Raw genomic sequence first — 12,380 nt, 5'->3', positions numbered from 1 at the left:
AGTCTTCAGGCAAGTGTGTGTACAATAGAAATGAAAATACTTTCATTTAGCAGAGAGAATGAGACATACTTGGCTGCTTACCCAGCTTCCAGGCGCTCTTTGTAAAACTTCTGTCTGTCCCAGAGCTAACCAAAGACAAACACATTTTACATTTGATGCAACTGCCTAACAGTTTTACAGTCCCTGGACAGGGATATATGGTGCCCTTTTTCCTTTTGCAGGTGAGGATCAGAGAGGCAGCAATGGGTATATTCAGGGAAGCTGCTGCCCACAGCAAGTGAGGAGAAAGGGTGGGTAGCATTTCTATGACAAGCAGATAACGCAGCTCCATGTGAGTCAAGACAGATGGGCAGGTCTGAAGTTCATTCAATTTCTTCTGGGCTGCTCCCCACCTCCATTCAGACACGCTACTTGCTCACTCCCTCAGCCCTTCACAGGTTCTCACAGACCCTACAGCCTCCAGCACCACCCATCACTCCACACCTAGACACATCACAAGGAGCGATGAAAAGATAAGAAACCAGAAAATTAACATCACCCAAGAAAAAGATCTGGACAAACAGCACCTGAGCTTGAGAGGAAAACCCAGTGCTGGACAGAACAGACATGCAGCAACATACTTCTAAGGCCACCAGTGACAACTAGACATCTCTGACATTCAGATTAATCCTCCCCGCCCACACACACCGCTGTTTTACCATGAGTAATGTCCTCAGCGCTGCAGTATTATGCTAAGCAGCCACAGCTTCTCCCAGCAAAAGCATGCAGCTGGGTCAGCAGAGATCAGAGGCGATGAGAAAATTCTGGCAAGCACGTTCCCCACCCCTTCTCTTTAGGGGAGGGGGAACAACAGGCTGATGCTTTGCAAGCAGCTCCCCAAGGCTTTCTTCTCAAGCTGCTACTTCTCTCTGCACTGTCACAGGCCAACACTGCTCCAGCGCAGAGCCCCCCAGCTGCCTGGTGCTGGCCCAGGCCACACCGTCACCAGGAGAGAGGCCGGGGGACAAGCCTCGGGCTGGGGAAACCCTGAGCATCAGCCACCCCAGCAGGGCTGTGGCTCCCACTGCACAAGCCCCTCTGGCAGCCCAGCTCATCGTCTCCATCACCTCCTGCCTGCTGCTGACGGCCAGGATGACTTAACACAGAAAAGGCGTTAGACACAGTGCACAGAGGGCTGACCTCAGGAAGGCAGTGTAAAAAGACACAGGTGAGATGATATGCTCAGATGCACAATCGATGGTCAAGGAGTCACTCAGCCCCACAGCTTGCTTTGCAATATGCCCCACATTAAACAAAAAACAAAACCAAAACACACATATATATAAAGATTTCTTACAAGACTTCAAAAACATTACACAGAGCTGTTCGTCAGCTGAGCCTTTCCTGATGGTTTATTTCATCCTCTAAATAAAACATGTCCAGTAATCAGCAACCATCTAAGACAGTGTCACTGTCCAGAACAACATCAATTGTTTATGCAGTTAAGGCTTCCTTTCATTTATTTGTTTATACTGAAAAAAAATACAAATCCATTTGCTGCAGTTATTTTGATGTTGCACCATTCAAAACCAAAGCATTTTTACAAGCCTGAGTACATCTCTTGATAGACAAAGTGATTTTTGAGGGTGAAATGTACCAGGCAGCTTGCAACCACACATGATTTGGCACCTGGGAACAAGTAGATTAGGGAAGAAAAAGGACTTCCTTTCTCACAAGAAGTCCAGCATTTACTGTTGTCAACATTTACTGTTGTCAATTTTAAGTTCTCAGTCTTAAAGCTCTCACATAGGATTGAGGCTGGTACATCCCATTCCATCACTGAGCTGTCTTTAGGTTATTCGGAGAACTCCTCAAGAAAAAGGTAGGCCAGATGTAGCCCACCAAATGATGCTGGACTGAAAGAAGAGGGACAGAGGAAACAGTATTCCAAAGTTTGGTGGCATCAAGCAGCCACATAACCTGTGGCAAATTGGTCTGAAAAGGCAAACAACAGAACGTGCAAATCTGGCTCATAGAAGAAGTATGGGTACTGCTCCTGAAAGTAACTCTGGCAGAAGGTGTTTGATTCTAATTCTTTTAAATGTTTTTCTAAAGATAAAACTGTCCTCCAGACTCAAGAAATAGGGCTGGAAAAAGATCAAGCCTGTCCCATGGCCCAGAGTGCTCTGTCTTTACTGCAAGAAAATTCCGCTGCTTTCCACTTTCTACAACTAAGGACAATTTCTTCTCATCCACACCCAAGCAGTCAGGGAGATCAGCAAAGTCCTTTTATCTCTTCAGCAGACACTTGCATCTTTGAAGCAGAGGCTGGTCCAGCCCCAGAAGCTGCCCAAGAAGCTGCCAGGGTTCACACTAACTTTGAAGTCTGTAGAGACATCTCTAGGGATGTGAACCTGTGCACTCCATGCCCCATATGCTCAAACAGACAAAACTGCCCCCAGCAGCAAAGGCACAAGGTATCATACCATACTCTAAACATCAACCTAGCTACTTCTGGAGGGCCAGGAGTTCTTGGCAGGTGACCCTAATGACCAGCATCCCACAGGCACTGATCAGACGTCTGGTACAGAGCAGCTCTGCCAGGCACCCCAGGCAGCACCGTACGGCATGGCTGGCACCGCCGCAGCCCCCACCAGCCCGGCAGCCAGGAGCGACAGCACGGGAGAAAACATCAGTGCAGGAAACATAAAGCCACGTTCACCTTCCTATAAACCCCAGCAGCTTTCCCAGTTGGCTCCTTCTGCCAAGCCAGCCCCAGAACAAAGGCCAAATGTCACACCGGCATATTTGCAGTTACCAGCATGAAATCTGAGGCAGGCAGCAGAGGAATCACAGCCACAGGTGTGTGCAGCAGGGACCAGCCATGGCTCTCTGGCCTGAGGAGCAGAGCCAGCCCAGCCCTAAACCCTGTCACACCCACGGCACTCCATGTGTCCTTCGGCAGAGGAGGAGGCATTCAAGCTCACCTCTGGGCACAGAGGCCTCCCTGTCCAGCCCTGGCTCTCCCTGTGGCTCAGACCATCCTTGCAGGTTCATTTCTTTCTTTCCTCCTGGGGGAAGATGCTGCAGCCCAGCACAGCTGAGCCCTGGCACGCTCCCAAGGGAGGATGGTCTCCATACTCATCCTGCTGAATCCCTCAGACCCCACAAGAGAGGCCCATTAGCAAGATAACCTGTACCACTGGGACTTTCTCCCACCGGTGGCTCTGGGACACCTTTGCTTGTCTGCTTCTTAATGGGGCAACCAGCCGCAAGTGTGGGTAGGACATCAGCCAGCACCAAAGTCAAACCCAAGGCCTTTTCACACCACCGCATTCAGTCCCATGCCTGATCTTGGACTATCAAGCCCCACTTTATCAATAAAACAAGTTTTAACTTAATAACTGGCTCAGGGGGTCATGCTTAAAAACAAAAAACAACCAACACCCCAAACATAATAAACACCTGATTATGTTCCAATTCTGTACTTGCTATAAATCCTGAGCTTTTAAAATACCATGCATAGATAAAACACACTAAACAGAGATGAATTCATGTTACTGTGGTCAATATCAGCAACCACCACAATGTTGAGACTTCATCTTTCTAATATATTTGCAGAACTCAACTGTCTGGAAACCACTTTTAATGGGGAAAATTCTCGGTTTCATAACAAAATGTAGCTACAGAAGTGCACCAGCTTTGGCCTGTTTAAACAGACTTTGCCAGACACCCCTCCTTAATGGAGCTGGGGGCTCCTGACATGACAAAACGTAGAGCAAATTCCCCTCTGCCTGTATTTTGGGTCAGATGTTCAAGATGAACGCATCACTAGCACAAACCACAAAAATAATCTCAAGAACAAGGTTTACTGGACAGTTCCATGTATATATTCAACTGGGAACAGAAACCCGCAATGTTTATGAAAATGAAATGCAAACAGGAAAAAGCTCCTGTTACCTGAGGGACAGAAGGGGATGGGGTCTATCAACAGCGCTGCTAAAACACTCCATCAGGGTGTCTTCTTGTGCAACCAATCTCACAGTGACTTGACAGGGAACTACCCCATGCGCAGGGCAGGTCCATGGACCCTATTATCCTGCAGTGTGTCCATCCACAGCTCAACAAGGATTTGGGAAAAGCTCTACCTCATTGACTCACTGTGTAGTATCATCCAAAGGGTGATAAAGACAAAGGTCTTTCCTACTCCTGTATGGCAATCCAGCAGGCTTTGGTCTAGGGTTCATTACACAGATCAACACGAGATTTTTTTGTGAACAAAGACGGTAATAAAGTGTCCACCATAACCCTACATTTTTAAAACGAAACAGAAATGAGAAAAATGTATGAAGCATCCTTCCAGAACAGACAGGGGATTCCACAATGAAGTCTCACGTGCAGCACTTGTGACATCCCCGTGCCTGGTTCTCACTGGGAAGACTGGGCCAACACAAACAAGAAACCAGAAGCACTTGCACAAGAAGATGTTCGTGATGTACTTGAGCCCAAAGCATTTTTGAACACAGAGTTCCAGTGGAAAGGCGGTAGGGAAGTGACAAAAGACAAGAGCAGCTGTGGAAATATGATAATCTTTCATCTGCTGCTCTCCTAAGACACAACTGGCCATTGGTGACATGCAGCCGCTGCCAGACAGAAGCCCTTGGCCAGGTTGCTCTGTTGGCTCCCACAATCATGGCATTGGTGCTCATCATCTTTCTTGGACCTGGGACTGCAGCACCAAACTCCAGTGACTCCCCTGGGGAACGAGCTGCCTCCCACCAGCAAGACTGGGATAAACTCTCCTTATGTCAGAGAGGAGCTTGAGAAGCCAAAAGACACCAGAAGGGAGCTGAAGTACAGTGGTGACCAAGACAAGCTCAAGAGCTCACCAATAAGGACAACACTGCCAGAAGCCAAATCTGAACTCCAGGCAGGCAACACAGGTTGAATTCAGGCACCTTGGTTCAAAGAGACCTGCAGGACACCCAGTTCAGACCCATGACTGGATGGATGTCTGTCTCCTGGCATCCCACCACACCAGTACACACCTGGAGTAGCAGCTTGTCCCCATCAGTGCATCAACAGGATGAGAAGCCCTGGATGAAGGAGAGCCAGGCTCCACTGGCCACACAGGAGGGGACTTGTCCCCATGTGGCATACATGAATTGCCATGTTCCTAGCTGGCGGGACGATGCTGCTCCGTGGTGCAATCAAGGATGCCAGTCTGGCCCAGGGTGGGCAGCCCTGTGCACCGCTGCTAACAGCTCCCCATGGGCACATCTGTGCCACAGACCTACAGCCTACATGCTGCAGCACAGAGCAAACACGTAACAGTGCTGGGGCGGGACAGCTGCATCCTCCCCCACTCCCAGGGCAATGTTCTCATCACAGGCTACAGCCTCCCCACCCTGCCATTCCCCTCAGGCAGCGCCCTCATCTCACACCTTGCTGGGACCTCATAACCCTTGGCAGATGCCAGTCCCACAGCCAGAGCTCACCCCATCCAGTGAAGAGAGCAGGGCTGCATGCCCTGAAAGCTCTCTGGCCAGAGCACAAGGACCAAATGCAGTAAGAAAGAAGAAACATTAAGTTGTAGCCCCATAAAGTCATCGCACAAGGAGGATCAGACCCTTGGCCAAAACCAGACCAGATCTTTTTTTACATGGTGAAAGGGGGACTCACTGCGAGCTTTGTTCCTGAGCCAAGGGGACAAACCCAGGAGCCTTAGGAGCAAACCACAGGAAAGATTAATGGCTTGAAGTCTTGGAGGGGAAATTAAAAATGTCAGAGGGGCCACAGGAGAAACCTGCGATAAGAGCTGCCAATTGTCAGCATTTACGTCACCACCACCAGAGAGGCTATTTATTACATTTTAGTCTCCAGGGTCACAATTTCTCATGATGTGGTTATTTTTGCTGCTTTGCTGATCTATGTCCCCTGGTATGTGCCCACAAGCACTGAGAGAGGCGACCAAGGAGAAGGCGCAGGAGCAGCAAAGTAGGACTTCAGACATACTTCTGCCTGAGAGCCTTTCACTGGAAGGAAATGACAACAATTACCATAACAATGAAGTAAATATCACTTCCCCTAAGCTAAAGCTGCTTTAATGTCCAAAAAATGCTTTAGAAGAATGAGGCATTATTACTGTAATTGAAAGAGATTACATAGAAAACTAATAACTTTCCCCCCCTCTGTGGGTTTGACAGCACTCGCCAGCTCTGCCATTCTGGAGCCAGCAGACTCCTCTGTGGCACCTGGGGTGCTGCAGGCAGCGGGACCCCCGGCAGGTGGTATTTAGAAAAATCACAGGTGTCACCATCCTGTATTTTGAGGGCAGTACACAGAAATTCTAGTCCTTGTACACCCCTCTTCCAGCCACCCTTCCTCACCTGGGGTGCACGGGGACTTCAAAGCCACGCAGAGGTGGTGGCAGAGCCCAGGGCTGCCAGCAGCTCATGGGATGCCTGTGGTTTGCAGAGGGATTGCTGGAAATCAGAGCAATTCCTTCTCCCCGGGGGAAGGCCAGTGACCCGCGCCGGGAAGATCCTGAGCAGCACGCCCCGCAAAGAGCCGCACAGGGACAGCGAGGCCAGGGTTTATTGTCCCCAAACGGGAAGAGATGGCCATGCGTGCCCTCGCTTTTTGTTGATCCCTGGCATGGCCCAGCTCCCTGTGAGCAGCAGCCGGGCAGGTGGCAGCAGGGCGGGAGCAGGTGAGTACGTGGACAGAAAAGTGAAGTACTCTGAACCCAACCCTGACATTTCACAGGCAAACGCTGGAGCGGAGGAGAGAAAATTAAGTTACACCACTAAAACTCTTTGGATGTGAAACTATAATTGTCATTTCCTAACTAATTTTTCTTGAAGGACTGATAACAGCAACAGGCAGAGGCACTTAACATAAGTTAATATGGCTTCTGTAAACAAAGGCTTTTCTTTTAACTATACATGGCAAGCGAAAGCAGGGGAGCATTCAACACCACCTCCGTGCAACTGCTCCCTGTAGCATGGGCTGCAAAACCCAAACTCTGGGCTTGCAGGAGCGAAGGGGATTCACTCTACCTGCGCAAGAGGTTTGCTATGGACAAAGTGAGGAAGGTAGGTAAGAAGAGACGCCGGTCAAAGCCAGATTAAAGGGCTGCATGGGCCACCACAAATTTCTCCATAGATATTAAAACCAAGTGATAATAAAAAGGGGAAAGAAAAAGAAAAGAAACTCCTGCCACGGCTGTGTCACCAGCCCTGTCTTTGTACCACCTGCCAGCCCCAGCTTCGCCCAGACCCGCCGCTGCACCGAACCCGTCCCGGGTGGCCCCGGCCCCGCCCGCCCCCCCGGGCCGCCGCCTTGCCCTACCCGGGAGATGGTGAGGGGCTGCTCGAAGTCCCGGCCGCCCACCAGGCGGAAGCCCCAGGGCCCGGGGCCCGACAGCACGATTCGGTGTGTCCCCATGTGCGCGGCTGCACCTCGCGGGACGCCCGACAGCCCCGCCGCCTGCACCGGCCCGGCCCGGCCCGCCCCCGGCCCGCCCCGCCGCCGCCAGCCCCTCCCCGGGCTCCCGGGCCCCGCCGCCGCCGGGCGGGCTGTCCCGCCCCGGGGCAGAGCTCCCCGCACCCCGCCGGCAGCTGCCCCTTTCCCGGGCAGAAAGCCGCTCCCTGCCCGGCTGCCAGGGGACGAGAATTTCGGTCTTCGGAAACCGCAACTCTGCCGCGCCCCCTCTTACCTCCACCCCCGGCGGAGCTGCCCGCAGCCAGGAGGCAGCGCGGCCGCAAAGCGAACCACCGGCGGGCACCGCCAGCATGACTGCCCCGGTGCGGTACCTCACAGCAAACGTGACTCATCCTGCTGCAACCTGGTGTGATGTTAACTCTGAAACCTAACGGAGGCGATACACATTTAGCGGCTCTGCGTGCCGTTTCCAGCTGGGAGATGATGAGCGAGGGCGGAGCCTGGGAAGGGTATTACCTTTGCCCTAATTTAGCTCTGATTTGTCACTACTTTAGGCAGCTTTGTTTACCTGCAGCCCCTGTTGATACCGCCAACAAAAGAAAGAATCCTTCTGTACTGGTTTCTCAGCCAAACCCCCACCGGTCTGCTGGTGGACAGGTGGGAGAGGTTGGTTACAGCAGCCCTGCTGGTATTTAGAAACTGAGTGCAAACATTGCTGCTTATTTAGCAAATAAAGCAACTGTTTAATGTTGCATGCACCTGGGCAAGCAGCAGTGTGAGTAGATACACACAACTGTGTTGGAGAAAATCCTTTGACAAAATCTCTGTTTCTTTTCCAGAAAACATTCCAGAGTTAATACGCAGCTCAGGCAACACAGAACATCAGTGAGCCAGAGCACAAGGCTGCTGCTGAAGCTGGGGCTCAGCCGCGGCAGGGAGCGGGGAGTGGTCGGCAGGTCAGGAAGAGGCGCATCACCCCAGTGCTGGCCCTACAAGATGTGGCCACGAATGATCCCATCGCAAGGCATACCCTTGCCTCTGCAATCCCCCTTTCTTGGCCTCCTCCCTTTTCCTGCAGTAACATGTACCTGAGGTACATGCGTCTGGACTATTAATCTCATCTCTATCAGAGAGCAGTAGTTCTTCCACCATATCATTATACATCTTCTGGTGGTGAAGAAAGAGATACCAAGAGCTTCTTCCCCCCAGGTGTGGGGGATTTCCAGAGAGCTGTGATGCACCACTGGGTCCTTTTCCCCTCTCTGCATGCACAGCTTCTACAGTTATAAAAGCATCTCTAGCTAGTTCCTTACCAAGTATATTAGGCTAGAGAATGACATCAGTAAATATCAAGGTTCAATAGTTATGGATGATTCTCTCTTTCTCCCCTCCCTGGCCACAGCACTGTAAACAAGGGCTAGTGATGCTAGCGACTGCAGTAAAGCAGTGGTGATGCTGCCCTTTTTATATGAGGTAACCCGCGAAACAGAAAAAGAGTCTTGTGTCTGTGTGCTTTCCAAGGATGTGTAGAAGAGAGCTCCAGGCTTTTGCTGTCCTGTTAGTTTGGGTTTAGGACTGGCTTGTTTATAATTCGACTTCCTAAAATCATTGTGAATGCAGCCACAATGTGTATCTCTCTGCCTGGCCATCCGGTCGCATCACCACAGAGTTCAAATTTGATGCCCAGTTTTAGCTCAGTCTGAGGTGCAGGTTTCAAGGACATTGAACTCCTCACAGAAGACCAGCCTTTGGGGCATGCACAGCTCCGCACAGGCAGCCTGCGGGACCCAGACGTGCAGAGGTGCAGGGTGCACTCCTGTGGTACTTGTGCGTAACTGAGCACCAGCCAGCCCACCCACCAGCTCAGCTTTGGGCTTCCCTCACTCTGCTTCTGGGGGGAATGTTCCTTCACACGAGGCACACCCAAGAAACCCTGGCTAGCTCTCCTCCTGCGGGGCTGGGAGATGTGATGTGTTTGTCACAGACCTTGCACAAACCCCCTGAATTAGCACTGCAGCCCTATCTGCCTGGTCAGAGTGCAGCTACCACAGAAGTTGGTGTTCTTGAGGCTTTTGAGCCAAGTCATGGTTAAAAATGCACATGAAAACTCAATATCAGTTGATAACCCTTCCCACAGAGGTTGGCATTTGTAGTATCTTGTCCTACTTAACCTGTGTGGTCTTCTCATCTGAGAGCAAGCCATGAAGACCCTTTGTAAACCAGTGGACTCGGGTGAGCTCCTGAGCCCCCAGGTCTGCATATGTGCCACAGCAGCTGCGCCCTCACCCCATGGTACAGTGAGATCTGGGTGTAAAGCAGCCTTCTCTCTACATCTACACTTTGGTTTCTTCAAGAAAAAGTCATGGCCTGCCCATGGTTCAGGAGGGAGAACCAGTGAGGCCAGCGCAGATCACAGCAGGATCCTCAGGTGCAGACACCTACTGCCCAGCGTGGACACCGCCACAGAGGGGCACTGCTACAAAGTGCATTGCTGCAGGATGAGCGGGAATAGGCTTCACTTAATAATTTATATAAGGAACACAATAGTAATTCAATAGTTCCATTTATTAATTGCCAAATAGTAATCCACTGCAATAAGAAACAAAAAATCAACACAAAAATAAGTTGCGGTTTGTATGTGTGCATGTGTGTGTGTGTGTGTAACTTAAAATGGCAAGAGCAAGAACAAAAAATAAACCTTTAAATGAGCATGTTATATACAGTCAGTATCATCACGTTACTTTGCTGGATAGATTAATTTGGTGTTATCCAATCTTAGCAACAGGCCCAAATATTGCTGCAAATAACTGGAGGGCAAACCCAAAGCAGAAAACCAAACCCATAAATAAGTTGCAGAATTAAAGGCATCTCCCGCAGAAAATACACAGTGGTGCTTTGTGTCATATCTGAAACCCTTTCATAATGGATGTTTCATGCTAAAACTCTTTATGTGAACATACATGGAATTCCATCATTTAAATAAAAGTGGCAAAATTCCCAGCCTTTCACAACTGCCTTTTTTTTTCCTCCCTTCACTCAATGCGTTTAAATTATTTTTCTATACAAGGTAAGTACATTGTCTGTACAAAGTTAAATATACATATTTACAGTCAAACTTCTGAGACACCGAGTCTTCTCTTCTGCTGCCCTAGGCAGAAGACAAGCCTACTTGATTTCAAACCCAGGAGCATGGCTAGTTTATCAAAACATTGCAAGTCGTGCTAACAGTTAGTCATAGTTGCTCTTAATAAATCTGTATAAAAGCATCAGCATAAAAATAGGCATTTTATATTATTAAATACGGCTTATGACAAAATAGCAATCTAACCCTTTGCTATTTGTATGGTAACTGTAGGAAGCAGAGTCTGACAGAATTGGTTTTGTTTATGCTTTTTCTTAATAACAAAATGTCTATCAAAAGACTATTTGTCGTGGATTTACAGGCAAGCATACAGCCATGGTTTTTTCTCAACGAAATACGAATCTATGTAACTGGTAATAACTGTTGGAAACACAGCTTTCCAAATTGAATAGACTTCTTTGTCTGACTAAGAGGCAGCCAAAATACACATATTTATTTGAGACCTACCATCAACACTGTAACCAAAAAGAAAAAAAAAAAAGGCACCCTCAGTGATACATTGCTCAGATTTATCAGAGCCTCTAAGATTTAATGACAGGAAGGAAGCAAAGTCTTCATCCCAAACTGTAGGCTTCAAAAAGTGTGAGACTCTCTAGGGCCAGCAACAGGAGCAGAGAAAGTGAACGGCCATAGGACTCATAAACAGTATTTGCTCTCATGGATGTTCTGTTTATTGGTTCTATTCTTTGTGCAGATAAATGTCAAAGCCAGGCTGATTTCTCTTTAGAAAACAGGACTCAGTTTGTTTTGGTGCACACAGTACACTCACACACACACACACACCCGCACAGAAGAAAAAACCCTGCAGAGATAGGTAACACATTATTAAAGGGTTTGGGACTTTTGCGTGTTTGGATTGTTTTGGCTGACCTCTCCGGATTAAACCACCAGCCCCAAACTCCTTTTGTGCACAGAGCTCTGCAGTTTAACCGTATCAGCCGTCCTCTGCCTGTGCTGGGTCTTAAGGTGCACGCCATGAAGGAAGGGTTTGCTATGGCAGTGGAAGGCAGAGCAAAGTGAGACTTGAGCGAGGCAGAACCCAGGCAGAAAGCCCGGCCTCCTGCACTTGCCAGTGAAAGTGAACAGCTGCAAGGCTGCGTGCTGCCCCAAAGCACTATCATATCTCAACACACAAACAAAACCTATACCGTGTGCTTCCCTGAAGCCTTCTCAGAGGTAAGTACTCCATACAAATTAAGGTTATCACCAGAACTCTAGCTGGGAAGGGAGAGGAATACACAAAGGCAGCACTGTAAACTAAAAACTGTCTCTTCAGCAAATAAATCACACCCTGAATCCATGGAAGCAGGGCTACACATTCAACTCAATACTGTACCACATAACCACATCCTCCTAACACATCTCATCTCTTCACTATTACATTCATAAATTGTCTGTTTCTTCATTGTTTAAAAACACCATCTGGAAAACAACTCCATCACTGCCACAGTGGGATCACTGTTATTTTACAGGTATAGAAGCTTCACGTAGTTGCCTGGGAAGGTGCCAAATTGCCTTGTTCTTCTGGAGGTACCTGTTGCAAAATAAAACACAAGAAGTCAGAGTAAGATGGAAGGCAAGGAAGGCTTAAGGGTTTTAAAAGGTAGAGGTGGCAGCCTCTTCTGCCTGCAGACATTCCTTTCTAAAACTAAATAGCAGTTCTGGTCACAGAGCCTTTTGGTACAGATGAGATGAGAACTAGTTCTGCTACTAATCATCTTTGGTCTTCCCTTTTAGCAATTAATAAGGTGCTAGTGAAAGCTCCTGGGCCTACAGGCTAGGAGCCAAACTCCTATCAGTGTAAATGAGCTCA

At 49.0% G+C, this 12,380-nt stretch overlaps 2 protein-coding genes across 34 annotated transcripts in view; both read right to left on the bottom strand.

Moving 5' to 3' along the window:
• The window catches only part of PDLIM1 (PDZ and LIM domain 1), a 41,349-nt gene extending 33,529 nt beyond the window's left edge, over positions 1 to 7,820 (bottom strand). The window contains exon 1 of one of the 2 annotated variants that reach the window (XM_082054144.1): positions 7,700 to 7,820. In XM_082054144.1, coding sequence (XP_081910270.1) covers positions 7,700 to 7,777 — 78 coding nt within the window. In that variant the 5' untranslated portion in view covers positions 7,778 to 7,820. Of the gene's footprint in view, positions 1 to 7,332; positions 7,486 to 7,699 lie in introns of those variants that run through there. The other variant, XM_082054143.1, reaches the window with a different exon arrangement.
• A 2,151-nt stretch (positions 7,821 to 9,971) lies between these two features.
• Positions 9,972 to 12,380, bottom strand: part of SORBS1 (sorbin and SH3 domain containing 1) — a 172,802-nt gene continuing 170,393 nt past the window's right edge. For all 32 annotated transcript variants that reach the window (XM_082052552.1, XM_082052531.1, XM_082052553.1 and 29 more), the window contains one exon: positions 9,972 to 12,101. In XM_082052552.1, coding sequence (XP_081908678.1) covers positions 12,034 to 12,101 — 68 coding nt within the window. In that variant the 3' untranslated portion in view covers positions 9,972 to 12,033. The remainder of the gene's footprint in view (positions 12,102 to 12,380) is intronic.

Source organism: Streptopelia decaocto, assembly GCF_964273445.1.
Source record: "Streptopelia decaocto genome assembly, chromosome: 5".
NCBI classification, from domain to species: Eukaryota; Metazoa; Chordata; class Aves; order Columbiformes; family Columbidae; genus Streptopelia; species Streptopelia decaocto.
This window is presented reverse-complemented; position numbering and strand designations above follow the sequence as displayed.